General features: G+C 48.3%; 1 protein-coding gene across 6 annotated transcripts in view; it reads right to left on the bottom strand.

The window, feature by feature from the left end:
* Positions 1-19,178, bottom strand: part of Macf1 (microtubule actin crosslinking factor 1) — a 357,403-nt gene that overhangs the window by 334,175 nt on the left and 4,050 nt on the right. Inside the window, exon 1 of one of the 6 annotated variants that reach the window (XM_048350960.1) lies at positions 3,615-3,883. The exons of the other annotated variants lie outside the window; for them this stretch is intronic. Within the exon in view, the coding sequence (XP_048206917.1) occupies positions 3,615-3,708 (94 nt within the window). The 5' untranslated portion in view covers positions 3,709-3,883. Of the gene's footprint in view, positions 1-3,614; positions 3,884-19,178 lie in introns of those variants that run through there. 6 annotated transcript variants of the gene reach the window in all.

The following is a 19,178-nucleotide window of genomic DNA, read 5'->3' as shown; positions in this document are numbered from 1 at the left end:
AACACCAAAGAGGAAATCCAGAGACAAAAACTTTACTGTCATTTAGATGAAATATTCATTAAAATGGTCCATCTTTCATTTTCATATTCAGTCAGCAACCTTCTGATCATTACATTCCATAAGCACATTGGTTCAGGAAAGTGTCCAGGCAGCAATGTGAGTATCCACCACAGGATACAATTCCATGATTAATAAAACTGGCATTCAGTGACTCTCCCATGGCCCATGTAAAGAAGCTGTGAAGGATTCTTTACAAGCAGGACCTTAGGCTCTCCCACCAAAACTCTTCAGTCACATCCAATTACTTATCTCTCTTAAACATACTGCATGCGCTGTTTATGCCCTCTGTTTTCTTTTTTTTTTTTTTTTTTTTGGCCAGTCCTGGGCCTTGGACTCAGGGCCTGAGCACTGTCCCTGGCTTCTTCCCGCTCAAGGCTAGCACTCTGCCACTTGAGCCACAGCGCCACTTCTGGCCGTTTTCTGTATATGTGGTGCTGGGGAATCGAACCCAGGGCCTCGTGTATCCGAGGCAGGCACTCATGCCCTCTGTTTTCCCCCTACACCCCACTCTCTTTTATCTGGCTAAATCCTGTTCATCCCTAAAAGCTCTCAAGTGCCACTTCCTTTGTCAAATCTCCCAGTAGGGCTGGGTATAACTCAGTGGTAAATACTAGCTAAGTTTGTAGGAGTTGAAGGAAGAGACACAAAGAGAGATGGAGAGAGGGAGGGAGGGAGGAAGGAAGGGAGGAGGAGGAAGGGGACAGAGGGAAGGAAAAAAGGAAAGAAAAAAAGAAAAATAATTCAACAGCAAGAACAACAAACTAAGCCAAATATAGTGATGCATACCTAGTAGGGGATCCCAGGAGGGGAGGGGGAATTAGGAAGATCTTGAGTTTGAGGCCAGCCTGAGCTACATAGCAAGAACTCATCTCAAAATAAAAAAAAAAAAAAAAAAAAATTTAAGCCTCTCAAGGAACCCCATAGAGATACTCTCCCCTCCTCTTTTCTCTACAATATTTTATACATATCTACTTGTTCACATACATCTTTCCTTTGCTACATGTGAATACCAAGAACAGGAACCAGATCTCATTCATAATTCTAGCATCTTCCATGCCTAACACCAAGTCACAACCAATACAGAGTTCATCCTTGATGAAGGATACACCCTGGTTCTCTTGATTGTTGCCCATTGTGAAATGTTAGGGTCCCCAATTATCATCTAATGCCTCCTGTTTACTGGACATCTAGCTGAAAGAGCCTTTGGGGGTATTTAGGAAATGAGGAAGAGCATTTATGTCCATGCTGAATCATCTCATCCTGCCAGGACCATGCTCACTACCAATACACAGGGAAACAGTTGCCAAGTACAGTTTCAAAAAATCCATGCCTGACAACCATCCCTAATGCAGCTGCAATATCCATAGCTCGGCTCCCTTTCACAGCATGAATACACGAGTTATCTCACCTTGCCCCTCCCAGGGGCAGCTTTTCCAGCTGAAAACCAGAGCCCTTCTGTGTATGAAAACTCCCCTTTACTTTGTAGAGTGGAGTGACTACAAATTAGTAGGAGAGCGATAGAGAACCAAGTAATTTGGAGGCCACCCAATCATTAATTAATATCTATTTATATCTACGAATCATCATTAATATCTACCCCCCCCCCATCTCTCTGAAACTAATTCTTGGCATTATCCCTCACAAACTACCTACCCAAGTCACTCTAATAGATTACAGCACATTCCCAGGCTTAGGCAAACAGTGCTCCAATTAAGGCAGTAAGAGGATTTCAAAGTCGGGAAAATGCAGGAATTCCATACAGCAGAGTAACAAAGGCACTCTGACTTCCCGGTGAGATTGGTGCAATGAGGGGAGACTGTGCCGCCCCTAGCAGAAAGCACACTGCACAACCCCCTCCTACAGCTCAAACCTATTGACTTCAGCCAACCATTCCTCCCCTCCAGCAAAGGGGCTGTATCTGGAAATAATCAAATTCCTATACACCTGATCAAACTCCAGAGGAAAGCCAAAGTAAGTGAGACAGCTAAAGAGGACAGAACACCAGCGGCCTCTGGGGGAACAAGCCCTACTTCCCCTTTTTTTCCAGGTCTCAACTGGTGGGAGTCCAACTTCCTTTCAGCTGGAGGCCACCACAATCTGATTCAGAGAGGTTCTGAGATTCCTTCATCTATTTTTTTGTTTGAATTTTGCTGGTTTTCAAACCAGTCATGGCCAGGGACAGCCCCAATGTCTCCTCCCTCTCAAAGCCAGCAAAAGAAACTTAATGGAACCATTCACTGAGCAGTATTTTTTCAATGAAGTTCAACAGCACAATCTAACCTCTTTGTGCTCTGAAATGAACCACATTTCTTAAAAAGAAAGACCACAGGGGGTTGACAGAAAACTTGCTGCAGGCAGGAAAATCTGGACAGCTTACAGGAGCTGGTGCAGAAGGGAACAAGCCAGAATCCCTAGCAGATCCATTTTAACATTTCATCTATTTTTTTTCCCTGCTGCATTTCCCAAGCCACCAATGCCACAAGAAAAGAAAAGGGGAGGGAGGGGAGAGGCTTTACAGCTTTTTCATTAGTTTCCCTTCACTGGGTAGGTGTCGTAAACAAGTAAGCTGGACCCAGTCAAAGGGCTGAAGTTTCCCCTCCTTATGAAAAGAAACGCAAGGCTAGTCACAAGGGCCAGAGCTAAAATAAAACAGGAGAAAAGTGCTACCTATGGAGTTTCCGGGAAAATCTCCACCCCAGTGGTAAGCACAACTAGACTGCCGCCCAGAGCAAAAATCCCAGGCTGGAAGGCTAAAGATCAAAGGGGAAGGGGAGTTCCCAGGACCAGTCTCCATGCTGGAGTTCCACTCCAGGGCACCCACAGCAGTTTAGGAACTGGCAGCCCTCAAGCCCTCTGGCCTGTCAAACTTTCTCTGCCTACACCCAAGGATCCGATTAGGCATTAACTCGCACAACTGCTTCTCAAGACCGCCTCCAGGGGCTGAAATCCGAGCTCCGAGACCAATCATGATTTCTGAGGGGCAGAAAGAAATCGACCCTGGCCCTGATCAGGCACAGACCTCCAGGATTGGGGGGGGGGGGGGGTGAAGATGAAGGGGAGGGGAGAGTTGCTACACACACACACACACACACACACACACAACCCTGCACACTCGCCCCCCACGACTTCACCATCCTGGCTTGCACGCGAGTCCTAGGAGACAAAAGCGGGCGAGCGAAGGACCCGGGGCGGGCACGCAGGGGGTCCCGATCTGGACGACCCCAGAACGGGTGGCTAGCCCTCGCGCCCAACTCCTCCTCCGTCCCCACAACAGCGGGGCTCTCCCCGGCCACCCCGGCGTCTCGCCTTGCTTCCAGCCGGAGCCGGTGAATAAATAGGGCGATCCGCAGGCGCCGGCCGCCGCGAGAAGACGATTTCCCAGGTCGGGTCCGTAAATAAAAGCGGCTCCACGGCGGGGCGCGGGGTGGGCGCGACCCCGCCCGCCGCCACCGCCGCATCGCCCCACCTGCCGCCCGCCGAGCCGGGCAGCTCAGGCCGCCGCGCCCGCCCGTCCGCGGGCCTCGGGCTCCGGCCGGTTCCGGGCCGGGCCTTACCTTTGTAGCGCTCCAGCACATCCTCGTACGCCTGCACGAACTCCTTCTCCTGGCTGCGGTTGGCCGGCTGCTGACCCGGCACGTAGCCGGCCATGGCCGCCCGCGCCGCGCTCGCCGCCCCGGGCCCCGGGGGGGGCGCCGGTTCCAGGCCCGCGCGCTGAGGCTGAGGAGGCTGAGGAGGCGGCGGCGGCGGCGGCCCCAGGCTCGGCCTTTGTGAGGCGGCGGCGGCACCCTGGCTCTCGCTGGCTCTGGCTCTCGGCTCCCTCCCGGCCCGGCTCCGCTCCTCTCAGCCCGCTCGCGCTCCGCCGGTCCCGGCCGGCGTTTCCGCCTCCCCACCCCTCGGCTCCGCTCCTCCCTCAGCCCGCCCCGGCGCGGCGGCGGCGGCTCCTCCTGTCAGGAGCGCCAGGCCCGGCCGGTTCCCCGCCCCTCGGCCCGCCGCCTCCGCCGCCCTCGCCGCCCCGCGCGCCCCTCGGCCCCCCGGCTGGGCCCCGAGGGGGTGTCCCCGCGGGCTGCCGACCACCGCCCGGCCCCGGGCCCGGGAAAGCGGGAGGCCGGCCCCGGCGCGAGGCCCGCCGGTAGGAGGCCCCCCCGGCGCCTCGGGATGAAAGGCAGGGCGGGCCGCAGGGGCCGGGAGACGCGGCCCGGTGGGCGGCAGCCACCCTGGCTGAGCTGACCTCCACCCCGCGCTGGGACAAAGGCGGGGAGCCCCCTCTCGTTGGGGAAAAGCCGCGCAGGGCCCGGGCGGCTGCTGGAGGAGAGCCCAGAGAAACCCTGGGGGAAGGCGGACCGGGGGAGCCTGCAGATGCCTGGCCTCCCGGGGCCACAGCTAGAACCGGGGCGACGCCAGGACAAGAGGGAGCTTGGGGTGCGAGATCCAGACGGGACTGCGGTGTGAAGCCGGAGGGAACTCCACAAAGAGTCCCAGAACAAAGGGTCGTCCACCGACAGCAGACACGGAACCCGAAGCTGTGGGGACAAGACCCCTAAGCAAGAAGGAAACCAGGCCAGGGAGCAGAGCCTGAAAATGACAACCGGGAGGGAGGTGAAAACAGGATTGTGACTGTCCCGTGGGGCCAATGAGAGAGACAGGAGGACATAAATCTACAGGGGATAGAACCAACAGGATCACTAAACTGTGACAGCCATCTGAACAGACGGACTTGGATCAAAGGAGAGAAATAGAGGAACCTGAGACTGAACCAGGACTTGTTAGGAAACAAAGAAAGGATTCTGGAGCTTAACTGGTCAGGGCAGAAAGAAGGAAGCCAATTATTCTCCATCACCAGGGAAGGGAAAGAGTGAGGAGAGAAAACTAATCATATGGTCAGGGATTTTTTTTCTGGTGGAGGAGTTCCCAGCTTCATTGGATCCTTCACTCACTTGTATATCACTGGATATGGCAATATTCACAGACTGTGCTGAGATCAAAAGCAGTGAATGAAGAAGTGTGACATATGTAGGTGATGTTTTTAGCCTGTATTTGGCTTAGTCGACCTCTATCCTCCCATATTAACTAGGTGTTTTTTTTTCAGGGGATTGGGGAAGTGGTTGTGGCTAGAAGTTTAGAGTGGCTAATTTCACTTGGGCACATGATCAAGTGGGGGGAAATTTTTCCTGTAACACTGAGCAGCCAAAATTGGGATTTGGGCTCATTCTCAGAATTTTGAAGGAGGAGCTCCTTAACCCCAGGGCAGAGACTGTATCTTAGTACTTACTGATTACTGCCAAATATTTGGTCAATCAATGCTCAGCACATTAATAACAAGAAAAACAAATGAGGCTTTGCATTAATAGGCTCAGTAATAGGTTTCCACATCACACCACAACCAGAAATTGGGTGAGCAAGTCATTAATCATATCTTCCCTCATCAAGTTTTGCTGAGACTGCCCAACATCATAAGGGTAAGCCTGAAGAAGGACAGGAAAGATCCTTGGACAAATGTTTATTTCTTTCTCATTTAATCCTCAGTGCTTAGGGGGAAAAACCCTAGTTCACAGTTTGGCATCAGCTGAAAATGAGTTCAGTCTAAGAAAAGAAAGGAAATAAGGTGCCAGGCATGGTGGTGTACACCTTTGAAATCCCGGCTTCTTGGAGTTATAAGTAAGAAAATTAAGGTCTCAGGCCCACTTATGGGGGATAAAAAGCCATGAAACCCCATCTGGAAAAAAACAAACAACTAAAGCAAAAAATGGCCGGAGGCATGACTCAAGTGGAAGAGAACCTGCCTAGCAACACAAGGCTCTGAATTCAAACCTCAGTACCAAAAAAAAGGGGGGGGGGTTAGATACCTTTGAGGTTCATTTTTAAGTAAATGAAAGAGTTTTTCTTTTTAGCAGAGAATGCAGGATGAAGAAGTTGGTGATTGATGGCCCAAGCACATTTTTCATAAACAGCAGAGAACACAGAATGCTAACTCTGAGGCTCTTGATCAGTGATGAGTCACTGCATTTCCTAGATTATTTTATACCAGTAGGGCTAAAAAGGCCTAGACACAAATACACAAATGCACAATATACACACGCCTCCACCCTCATCCCCTATAGACATCTGCTGCCTCATTTTCACTGCAGCCAGTAGAAAAAAAAACCCTCCATCTCTCTCTGGGGTCTGGTACAAGCATCAGTATATGAGCAGGTTCTTCAAGAACCTGCCAAAGCTGAATAAATAGCAGGAATAGGAAAGAATTGAGTCTACTCTGTGACTACAGCTGTCTTAAAGACCTGGATATCTGGAAGGAGAAAGCAAAGAGATTGAAATTCCTATTAATAAATAGGGTAAAGCCAGGAATAATGGTGTGTACCTTTAATCCCAGCACCCAAGAAGCGGAGGCAAGAGAATCTTGAGTTCAAAGCCAACTTAGACTACATATAGTGAGACACCCTTCCTCTTGTCTCAATAAATAAAGTAATCCAGGAAGAAAAGTTTTGGTTTGGGTTGTGGCTAGGATACCTCTCAGAATCAAGCTGCTCTCTTGACAAAAATTGTACTTAAATACTTCCATGAGAGTTAGGAGTTAAGTATTTTTCTAATAAATGGAAAGGGGGAAGTCCACATGTTTGGCTGATGTTCCTGTTTTATGCTGAGAAAATTTTATAAGCCTGGAGGAACAAAGCTGCCTGGAGGGGTAATGGGAAGAAGAAGGAAGTCCACAAGGGTAAGTTTCATTTTGTTTTTTCAAGCAGAGTCTACATTTATAGCCAGACCACACAACTGGGAAGGTCTGAGGCTTTCTCCTTTTGGCCTATGATTTTCCTTTGCTCCTGAGGGGTGAGAGCCTGCAGTTGCGTTTTTAAAGAGGTGGCAATGGAAGAAACAGGAGGTGGCATGGACTCAGGAGGACATCTAGTGGTAGAGTATGGTAACACAAGGCAATAAAGCCCTTGGATTCTCCTTACTGTTCAATGACCCTTCTCCCTAAAGCCCTGCCTGCTTCCATTCCCTCAAATGTGCTCTCTCATCTCAGGGCCTTCCCTCCTGCTTCTCTCTCAGGCTACAACCCTTTGCCACTCTCCTTTCTTAGTTTGCCTCACTTCCACACATGGAAACTCCTGCAGGGAACCCTTCCTTAGTCCCTTGGGTCTTCCTGCACCCCTCTATAATATTCATGATATTTGAAATTATAGTTCAGTGTCTTTCATCCTTTCTTTGAGGGTGTGGACAAAGTCTTGCTATGTAACTCAGCTTATTCATCCTTCCTAACTCCTTAGCTCTGTAAGGCCCAGAGCTCACTCTTATCTGTCTTTCTCACTATGGGACCCTTAAGATGTGGTAAAGAACCTAGCATATACATGGGACTCATTAAATATTTGCTTAAAATGTTGATTAAGTGCACAAATGAGTGAACCAGATGATCCCAAAATATTTAGTTGTCTGTGTCTTTTGACTAAGCTAGAGTATTCCACAAGATAGTGTAGATTGGGGATAATATAGTTAATGAATGAATCCTTAGAATGCACAAGGCTTAGATTTAATCCCTGTCAAGCATGCATGAGCACACATACACACAAGAGTAAGATTTGTAACTCACAGAATACTTTATCTACAACCTAGCATTCAAAGTCCTCCATATTTTGATGTCTACTTTCCTTTTCAGGCTGATCCACCATGATACCCTCATAAAAAGCATCTTTCCCTATAATCAAACCCCAAGTCTTTGCTTGAAAGGACTACCTCCTCCAACTCCATCTCTTGAAGTTCTATTCAAAAGTTCACAAAGAAAAACCAACATGAAGTTTTGTTTTTTTTGTTGTTGTTGTTGTTTTTGCCAGCCCTGGGGCTTGGACTCAGGGCCTGAGCACTGTCCCTGGCGTCTTTTTTTTTTTTTTTGCTCAAGGCTAGCACTGTGCCACTTGAGCCATAGCGCCACTTCTGGCCATTTTCTGTATATGTGGTGCTGGGGAATTGAACCCAGGGTCTCATGTATATGAAGCAAGCACTCTTGCCACTAGGCCATATCCCCAGCCCCATGAAGTTATTTTTATTTCATTTTATGTGCCTGCCCTAGGTCTTGAACTCAACATGGGTACTGTCCCTGAGCCTTTTTCCCCCCTCAAGGCTTGCACTCTAACACTTGAGTTCCATACAGTTCCACTACAAGCCTTTTTTCTTTTCTTTTTTTTGGGTGTGTGGGGGGGGTCTGTTGTGGGGCTTGAACTCAGGGCCTGGACACTGTCCCTAAGCTTTTGTGCTCAAGGCTAGTGCTCTACCACTTTAAGCCACAGTTCCATTTCCAGTTTTCCGGTAGTTAATTGGAGATAAGCGACTCATGGAGCTGGGATGTGGTTTAGTGGTAGAGTGCTTGCTTGGCATGCATAAAGCCCCAGGTTCGATTACTCAGTACCATATACACAGGAAAAACCGGAAGTTGCACTGTGGCTCAAGTGGTAGAGCACTAGCCTTAAGCAAAAGAAGTTTAAGGACAGTGCCCAGGCCCTGAGTTCAAGCCCAAGGACTGGCAGACACACACACAAAAAAAATCTCATGGATTTTGCTGCCCTGACTGGATTCAAACTACGATCCTTAGATCTTAGCCTCCTGAATAACTAGCATTACAGGTGTGAGCCACCAGCACCCAGTGACTTCAGGGTTTTTTGTTGTTGTTGTTGCTGTTGTTTTTAGAGGTTGTTGGTTTTTTTTTGGGGGGGGGTGTTAATTGGAGATAAAAGTCTCATGGACTTTCCTGCCCAGGCTGACTTTGAACTGGATCCTTAGATCTCAGGCTCCAGAGTAGCTATGATTATAGGTGTGAACCACCAGCATCTGCAACATGAAATTATTTTTAATCAACCCAAATAAAAAAGGTTCTCAAAATCCCAACTGCACTTTCCTTCCTGTATTTCTGGGGCTCCCACAATCTGTACTGTGAGTGGCTGCACGCCTGTCTCCTCAGCCTCCCTGTTCCTCAGGGCTTTGAAGGCACAGACATCTATTTCATCTTCATCAGAGAGCCTAACTAGATGATCAATAAATATTTGCTTCCTTGGTGCTGCAGATAGCCAGACAGACAAATAGATTTACACGGGTAATGCCTCCTGAAGCATGGAGATTGGGGGTAGAAGCTGGATCTGGTGATAGGGGATAATTGAGAACCCAAGTCAATGGAACTTCTTGTGCAGACAGAAGAGAAAAAGAGGGGCTGGGAATATGGCCTAGTGGCAAGAGCGTTTGACTCATATACATGAAGCCCTGGGTTCGATTCCCCAGCACCACATATATAGAACACGGCCAGAAGTGGCGCTGTGGCTCAAATGGCAGAGTGCTAGCCTTGAGCAAAGAGAAGCCAGGGACAATGCTCAGGCCCAGGACTGGCAAAAATAAAAAATAAAAAGAGAGAGAGAGAGAAGAGTGCAAAATCATTCCTCCTGCTAGTGCTCCTCTCCAGCCTTCAGGAGCCTTGCTCCCAGCACTTTTCCCACTTGGCTCATGCTGCACTATTTTTCATGTGCTAATTGAAGTTTTATAAATAACTCTTGCTAGTAAGGGGTGTGTGTTTTCTCCATCCCTCCTTGCATGGGTAGGCTGCCTCTGTATCTTTTACATTCCCCACAGTAGCTGGTGTCAGACTCTGCAAAGGCTGCTTAGTGTTATCTTTTAGCCCCCACTTGGGGAAAAAAATAATTGCCTAATTCCAGTTGCAACAGTCCTGCCTTCAAGCCCAGCTTCTCCAGCCTCTTGGACATAAGCTATAGCCAATTCCAGCCAAAGTTCCCTGCTTCTTAGCTCCTGGAAACCCTTCCTAAGCTTTGCCCCAAGCGGACTTTGCCCACTCTCATGCTGCCCCCTTCCGTTAGGAAAGTGTAACATCTCTAATTTAAGAAGACTACATGGGGTGCCAGCCACCCAAGAAGACAAAATCCCTGCCACCAGGCAGCCTGTCACTATAGCAACCCTCAAAATGGTTACCCAGCCATCTGGGTAACCATAGTAACTGGCCAAGTCTCATCATCTCCCTTCTCTGGCATGTCAGAGCCAAAACCAGAGAATCCCCTGTCCTTTGTGGGGAAGATGAACAGAGGGTGGACTCCTGATAGGCAACTATCCCACATGACCCACTGCTTCATATGGCACAGTGGAAGTAATGGGTGTGAAGACTCGATGAACCTTGAGTACAATACAGACGTTAGCTGTAATCACCCTACTGTGCCTTATAATGGGAGAGGCAATGGGTTTCCCTAGGCAGAGCAAAGGCCAGGTCCAATTTGAGCCTTTACTGGCTAGGGATCTCAAGCAGGCTACAGAACTCTGCAGGTATCAATCTCCTCTAGTGTAGCACATCTGCCCCCTAAGGTTGTTTTGATAATTGAGTCTAAAACAACATGTAACATACTAAGCACAAAGCCTGCATTTGGAACAGAACAATCAGTAGTGGTTAGAGAAGCTACTGGTCCCTCTCCAGTCTCGAGGCTCTATGTATGGGAGTACAACTCCTATTTTCCTTCTTGAAGAAATCAGGTTAAGCCAGGCATTGGTGGCTCCCACCTGTAATCCTAGCTACTTAGGAGGCTGAGATCTGATGATTATGGTTCAAAGCCAGCCAGGGCAGAAGAGTCTATGAGACTCTCATCTCCAATTAACTACAGAAAACCGGAAGTGGAGCTGTGACTCAAAGTGGTAGAGGGCTAGCCTTGAGCAAAACAACTCAAGGACACTGTGCCCAGACCATGAGTTCAAGACCTAGGAATGACGAGAGAGAGAGAGAGAGAGAGAGAGAGAGAGAGAGAGAGAGAGAGAGAGAGAGAGAGAGAGAGAGAGAGAGAGAGAGAAAGAGAGAGAGAGAGAGAGAGAGATCAGGTTATCAGGAGCCTCACTTAACTACACCCAATCTCTCTTCCTACTCTGGGACAGAAGAGGGTCTCATCCTGTAGGGGGCCACTGAGGTTCCCACTAAATAGCACGGTCAATTTACATTCTTTGGGGCATAGGGAGGCTCCCTGCTATTTACCTATGAAGTTTCCTTCCACTTGAAACATCTCTCCTCCCAATACCACCTTAGCTTCTAAAGGGTCAGATAGGCAGACTGGAATTAAGCACAAAATCCCTGAGGCCCCAAGAGCCCTAAAGGGTGGTGGCCATTGTTCTCAGTGAGATTACAGTCACCAGCTTCAAGGCAGGTCTGGGACAAAAAGATCCTCACAAGAACAAATTTCCCTTCCTCCGTGATTTCAAAAATCTTAACTTCAGATTCTTGAAACTGCATCTTTAAAATCTATTTCTTGGGGATACTTTCCCCAATCACAGTAGCAGACTCCTAGTTCAGTACCAGGATCCACAAGCTAGAAGTGTCACAGGCGAAACAAACCACAATCATCATGAAAACTCAGCTTTCAGTTGCAGAGCAAGTATGCTGTGAGCTTCGCTCTGTGCTCTGGGAGCAGAGCATGAACCTCAGCTGGAAGGACCAGAGGACTGGCTGAGCAACACTAGATGTGTCATGTTGTCCCTGGAGCTCAGCACTAGAGCTAGAATCCCTCAAGAAGCTTCTGGGCAGTGAGCCAACTGACACTAACTCCAGTCTTTAAATGAGAACTCTGAATCAGACAAACGAATATATTTACTACTAGGGAAAGAACAGTGTAATGGTTAAAAAGGGAGGCAGGACTGGAGGCATGGCTCAGTGGCAGAGTACCTGCTTAGCCTGCTTTGAGGCCCTGAGTTCAAACCCCAGTACCCCTCTCAAAAAACACACATTTTTTTAAAATGAGGCAGGAACCAGGTGGGGTGGTACATGCCTGTAATCAATCCCAACACCTCTGAGACAGACTGAGAGGCAGAAGGATCACAGTTCAAGGCTAACTGTATAGCAGACATAGGGCCAGGCATCTTACTCCTGCAATCTCATTTGATCTACCTAGCAATGCTCCTCTGTTTTAGCAACAAAAAAGGCTCAATGAAGTTAGTAACTTTGTAGGATCCCCAACTAGTAAATGGTGTTGCCTAAAATACATAATAAGACCTTGTCTTTTTTTTTTTTTTTTTTTTTTTTTGGCCAGTCCTGGGGCTTGGACTCAGGGCCTGAGCACTGTCCCTGGCTTCTTTTTGCTCAAGGCTAGCACTCTGCCACTCTGCCACTTGAGCCACAGTGCCACTTCTGGCCGTTTTCTACATATGTGGTGCTGGAGAATCGAACCCAGGGCTTCATGTATACGAGGCGAGCTCTCTTGCCACTAGGCCATATTCCCAGCCCAAGACCTTGTCTTAAAACAAAACAAAACAAAACAAAAAAAGGCATGGAGAACAAAAGTGTTTGATTACCTGAACTTTTTGTGCATGTGTGCCGGTCCTGGGGCTTGAATTCAGGGACTGGGCACTGTCCCTTTGCTTATTTTTACTCAAGGCTATCTAGTGCTCTACCACTTTGAGCCATAGCACCATTTCTGGCTTTTTAGTAGTTATCTGGAGATGAGTCTCACAGACTTTCATGCCTGGGCTGGCTTTGAATCTCAAGTCTTAGCCTCCCAAGTAGCTAGGATTACAGGCCTGAGCCACCTATGCACAGATGAACTTTTTTTTTTTAACATAACAAGGGAGGAAGAATTGAAGTAGGGATAAAATAAAACTGGCCACAATTGGTAGATAACTCTTGTTGGGGGGTATTTAAAATACTGTTCTTGCCAGGTGCTGGTGGCTCGTGCCTGTAATCCTAGCTACTAAGGAGACTGAGATCTGAGGATTGTGGTTCAAAGCCAGCATGGGCAGGGAAGTCTGTGAGACTCTTATCTCCAATTAACCACCAGAAAACCAGAAGTGGAGCTATGGCTCAGATGGTAGAGCACCAGCTTTGAGCCGAATTCCTCAGGAACAGTGCACTGGCCCAGAGTACAAGCCCCACAACCCACAAAAAAAAAAAATACTGCTCTCCCTACTTCAGTGCATATCTGAAAAGTGCAAACAGCTTTGCTGTCTGCTGGAACTGAAGCACAGCACTGAACAACTCTGGAAGGTGTAATGTGCATATGAGGCTCCAGGGGGCGCTATGTACACTGGGGAATGTTGAATCCCAGATCACTGCTAACTAGACAACCTAACAAATTCCGCAACTATTTTGTTGAGAACAGCATCCACTTCCCAGGGTTCTGGGAGACTTAGGTGTCGTGTATATAAAATGACCAGCATGCATCTAGGATTCTACACAATAATTTCTTTTCATCTATTACTTACTAGGGGATTCTGGATGACATGAACTCTCAGGAGCTCCTGAACTGAGTCTACAGATAACTCCTCAACCAGCCTCCTCATTCACTAATTCCTAACTCCCATCAGCTGTTCTCTTTCCATTTTGCTTCTTTCCAGTGGCCAAAGAAAGGAGAACAAGAAAAGAAAGAGGGATGTGCCCTCTCTTTTCAGGGGGTCCTGGCAAATTCCTGTTTTTTCCAAGTGCCAGGTCAAATGTTGTCATTGCTCTAAGCTGCAGAGGGTCAGAAGCAGGAGGCCCTTGCCTCTCAGAACCTCCTTAAAATTCTCCTTTTCTTGTTTATGGGCATCACTCCTTCACAGGCAGGAAGGAGCTGGCCTCTAAAGCCCAGTCAGAGTCTAGAACAAAGGAGCCCTATGACTGTTTAAGTGAACAAACAGTGACCACTGAATGAGCAAGAGAGTAAATCAGCACATTCATAAACCACGGAAGAGAAGTGTGAGTGAGTGAATGAATGATAGTCAAGAATAGCTAATGCATATCAAGGCTTCCTGCATACCAGACATAAAGCCTACTATCTGACTTGCACTAATCTCATTTAATCCACTCTGCAAGTGAAGCAGCTCTCTTGTTCTACTTTAACTATGAGAAAGTGTGGCTCAGTAAAATTAGCAACTTTCCAGGGTGACAAGTGATAAAACAAGAACTTCAAGCCAGATACCAGTTGTTCATGCCCATAATCCTGACTACTCAGAAGGCTAAAATCCAAGGATCATGGTTCAAAGCCAGCCCAGGTAGGAAAGTCCAGGAGACTCATCTCAAATTAACCACCAAAAAAGCTGGAAGTGGAGGTGTGACTCAAATGGTAGGGCATTAGCCTTGAATGCCCAGGCCCTGAATTCAAGCTCCATTACAAGCACAAGAAAAGAAAGAAAAATAAATAACAAACAATGATGACTCTGGTTGACTGACACTCTCTCTCTCTCTCTCTCTCTCTCTCTCTCTCTCTCTCTCTCTCTCTCTCTCCAGTCCTGGGGCTTGAACTCAGGGCCTGAGCACTGTCCCTGGCTTCTTCTTGCTCAAGGCTAGCACCCTACCACTTGAGCCACAGCGCCACTTCCAGCTTTTTCTGTTTATGTGGTGCTGAGGAATTGAACTTTGGGCTTCATGCATGCAAAGCAAGCACTCTACCACTAATCCATATTCCCAGCTTCTCCAACTGACTCTCAAAGAAGTAATTCTCCTGCCTGAATAAGTAGAAGAGTAAGCCACTGTGGAAAGGAGCAAGTGAGGGTATCAGAAGGAGGGGCATGCCCAGAGACATATCCAGAAAGGTTGTAGGAAGAATCCTCCCCTTGACCACAAAGCAAATGCCTAGTAACTTTCAGGACAGGGGTGGGGCACAATCAATCACCTCCCCATGATACTTTTTTTTTTTTTAATTACAGGGTCTCCAGAGCATCTTTGGAGCAGCATCCTCAGTCCAGGCAAAGATTCCAGCCAGTAGTACACTTTTATCCCACTACAGGAGAGCCACGACAGACCAGGAAGCTGGCCAGGTTCAACTGACAGTGGCAACCAGCAGTCACAGGGCCAGGCCTAGCTGGAGGTCCCAGTTAGAGCTAACAGGAATAGACCTCAGCTGGGTATAGCACTTGGTGATGATGGATTAGTAATGCTTACATTCCGGTATGTCCACAGTCCTTCCCAGGGGAAGGATAGCTGAAATAAAGACAAGTACAGCCCTAGATCCTGCTGCAGCAACAGCTCCTCTATGGACATCTAATCTTTGAGCCCATGGGACTGAGAAATGACAGCCTTCCACGGTTCCCACAGTAACCAGTCCTTCTTCTGCATTCCTGCCTCCGGAGCAGACTCTGCATCACCTGAAAGTCACTAGGAAAGATGATAAGGCCAGCATTGTACCTTGCAACACAGCAACCACCTCCCCTGACAGCTTCCATCCCACAGGGACCCTAAACTTCAGAGAAAGGATAGATTGGCTGTCTTTTCTGTCACCCGCATGGCAGATTTTGCCCACGTGGTCATTTTCCATCCCTGCAGCTAATGTGACCCAGATTTGCTTTCAAAGAGCTGCAGCTGAGCTGGTGGCATGTAGCTACAATTCACTCTGTCCCACTTTCCAGAGCCTCTCCTTCTCTCTTGCTACTGAAACCAAGCTCCAGGACTGGGCCAGGGACTCTGAGCACACTGCCAGGAAGAGGAAGAGAGCTCAGAAAAGGACAAAGCTTGGAAGAGCCAGGACAAGGGGGGGGGGGGGGTTGCCTGCTAAGGAATTAGAGTTCCCTGTAGAATTGTCTTTAGAGTCCCATTTTTCACTCCTTCCTTTCCTTCTTCCCACCCATGGTTTGGCCATGATAAACCACTTTCATCTGCTCTCCGACAAAGCCCTGGAACAAACAAAGGAAAGGGACAGAACTAACAGGCTTGAGCCCCTTCCTTGCTGGCCTGGGAAACTGCTGGCCTCCCCTGGTTGCCTGGGTAGCTACAAAGAATGACTGCTAAGTGCAGTAACATGAATATGAACCCACGTTTGTCCAGCAGGTTCTGATCATTCAAAGGCTACTGGGAACTGGTGTTGTTACCTCTATTGTATAGGCAAAGAAATCCAGGCCTCAAAAAGTGAGTTCACTTTGTGTAAGCTTTCTGACCTCTGATCTAATTGACTTCACAGTGCCTGGAACGTGAATGGGGTTCACACAATTTTTTAATTGAATAAATGAAGGAAAGAAGGAAGGGAGGGACAAGTGGCTGTCACTATCTTCTCAGTGGTATCTCCTGGAGGAGAGACCTGTAGACAAAGGGGAAGAGCAGGATTCCTCCTCTGACTGCATACCACTCGCTCAGGGCTGTCTGCCTGGGACAGAAATGAAAGATGGGACTCCTGACTGCAATGAGCTGCACATCTGATAGAGGAAAATGAACTTGGCAACTGAAAACTTTAATATAAAACTGATAAGGGCAGGGGAGAGATAAAACTGCTGTCTGCCTAGAGAGGTCAAAGAGGGCTTCCTGGGGGAGGCCCCAACAGAGTGGCTATTGGTATGGTTATTTCAGCAACACCTTCTGAGGGTTCTCAAGAAAGAATCCTGTGGGTGCTTAACTAGAAGATCCATCCAGCCTGAGATCCTGTGCTCCTAGGCTCCACAATGCATAGGAGGATGTAATTAATCTTTGGCTTCTATCCTGAGTTCCATAAGAAAGAACCACATCTTCAGCTATCTTTTAAATATTAATGACAAGAACAGGAAGGAGCTGGGCAACATTCAGGAGGCTGAGCCAGGAAGATCCTAAGTTTGAGGCCAACCTAGACTACATAGCCAGCTGTTGTCTCAAAAACTCAAACAAGGGGGCTGGGAATATGGCCTAGTGGCAAGAGTGCTTGCCTCCTACACATGAAGTTCTCGGTTCGATTCCCCAGCACCACATAGATGGAAAACAGCCAGAAGGGGCGCTGTGGCTCAGGTGGCAGAGTGCTAGCCTTGAGCGGGAAGAAGCCAGGGACAGTGCTCAGGCCCTGAGTCCAAGGCCCACGACTGGCCAAAAAAAAAACAACCTCAAACGAGGGGTCTGGGAATATGGCCTAGTGGCAAGAGTGCTTGCCTCCAACACATGAAACTCTCGGTTCGATTCCCCAGCACCACATATATGGAAAATGGCCAGAAGGGGCGCTGTGGCTCAGGTGGCAGAGTGCTAGCCTTGAGCGGGAAGAAGCCAGGGACAGTGCTCAGGCCTTGAGTCCAAGGCCCAGGACTGGCCAAAAAAAAAAAAAACACCAAAAAAAAAAAAAAAAAAAAACTCAAACAAGGGGCTGGGAATGTGGCTTAGCAGTAGAGTGCTGGCCTAGCAGGCATGAAGCCCTGGGTTTGATTCCTCAACACCACATAAACAGAAAAGCTGGAAGTGGCGCTGTGGCTCAAGTGGGTGGTAGAGTGCTAAGCTTGAGCAAAAGAAGCTCAGGGACAGGGCTCAGGCCCTGAGTTCAAGCCCCAGGACTAGCAAAAAGAAAAAAAAATAATTTTTTTCAAACAAAAACAAACCAAGCAGAGCTTGCATATGGATGTTAGATGATGAATCCGATTGGTGGGTTAGATGGTGAATCCTTACCCATCCTTGCCCAAGCCGAAACTAGAGACTTTTCTGCCATCTGCAGGAAATTTCTCACAGTAAATATACAAATCTACAATGGAACACACGTGAGTGATGCCCTCTAGAGGTGTGCAGTTGTAAACCTATCCTGCACCCTGTATTTCATCCATTCCCTACAGACTCCAGGAATATCACCTTTTCCTGCTCTCCTTCCTACTCTTTTTTTTTTTTTTTTTTTTGGCCAGTCCTGGGCCTTGGACTCAGGGCCTGAGCACTGTCCCTGGCTTCTTCCCGCTCAAGGCTAGCGCTCCGCCACTTGAGCCACAGCGCCGCTTCTGGCCGTTTTCTGTATATGTGGTGCTGGGGAATCGAACCTAGGGCCTTGTGTATCCGAGGCAGGCACTCTTGCCACTAGGCTATATCCCCAGCCCCAGGATATTACTTCTTATACTCAACAAAAATAGCCTGGGAAGGAGGAAGAACCAATGCTCCATCTTTGTCACTCACTCCCCTCTCCTTTTCCCCCCATAGGCCAGATGGCATGGCTTCTCCCAGAAGTGACCAAAAGGTCTCTCAAGTGATTTTGGAGAGCAAGTCTTTCCATCACACCCTGCCGAAGAGGCAGAAAAGGGAGACTGGCCTGGTTGCCTGAGGAATGAAAAGTGCCATGTGCTTAGAGTTAGAAGATCTGTGTCTGCCAATCCTGTATGATGACAGGCAACAACCTTAAGGCCTCAGATGCTAGCAGGTGTCCTGCCTAGCTCATAGCATCATTAGAGAGTCACTGCAGAAGCCAAAAGCCTGATGAACGGAAGCGAAGCATTGTCCTAAGTAACGCTTGGAACACTTCAGTGTGGCTAGGCTTAGGGAGTTAAAAAAAAAATAGGGCAGGCGATGAGGAGGGAGGAAGTAAATGAAGGAAAGGATGAAAATGGAGAGACAGAAGGAAGAAGAAGCGTTGTAGCAGGTGTGGAGTCTTGACTCTGCAGACTGATATATGTGGATTCTCCTCTGACACGGGTGACCCGCAGTGTGCCCACATCAGGCCTCTCAAGCTCAGGACACTAGAGGTAGCCATGGAAAAGGAAGTCTCTGTATTTAGCGAAGCTGATCCTGACACCCCACTTAGCTTCACAACCCAGACCCAGAGGAAAGAGAAAACTGCACAGGCCACAGCTGGCTTCCAGTGAGAGCCTGACTTCATTTCCTCTCAGAAGGAAAGATCTGCTAACAGAACTTCAGGGCATCCAGGGCTTTGCAGCCATGCCCCTTCTGCGCCTACATGAAGGAGTTCCCACAGAGGCAAGGCTGCCTTTTTCATCAGATTGGCGGAATCTAAAACCACACGGAGACTTTAGCCAGACCCTAAAGTAGCAGTCCCGCCTCGTCTCAGCTGCCTTGCTTCTCTCCTGTGAAAGAAACACGCCCAACTGCAGCACACAGTTATTTTTAACCATGGCAATCTCCCCATTTTCAGCTTCACTGGCCCAGCCCCCTCCTCAAGACAGACACTCAGCAGTGTCAGGATGCAAAGATCAGCATCCATGCCAGAAACACAGCCCAGCAGTCACCTGGCCCTTCTCTCAGCTGACCAGACAGGGTTCTGAGACACTGCTTGGGAATTAAGGCCCCTTGTATCCACTCAATTTTTAACCTAGACTCAGAATCTTAGATAGCAAGGCCTCCTCCAGGAGGACTGGAGGAAGAGGAAATCATCACAAAGCAATCTAGAAATGAGCACAACTTATGGAGGGTAGGCGAGAGAATGTAGCCCTGTAATCCTAGCTACTCAGGAGGCTGAAAATCTGAAGAGCAAAGTTTG

Source organism: Perognathus longimembris, chromosome 7 (genome assembly GCF_023159225.1).
Source record: "Perognathus longimembris pacificus isolate PPM17 chromosome 7, ASM2315922v1, whole genome shotgun sequence".
In the NCBI taxonomy this organism is placed as follows: domain Eukaryota; kingdom Metazoa; phylum Chordata; class Mammalia; order Rodentia; family Heteromyidae; genus Perognathus; species Perognathus longimembris.
This window is presented reverse-complemented; position numbering and strand designations above follow the sequence as displayed.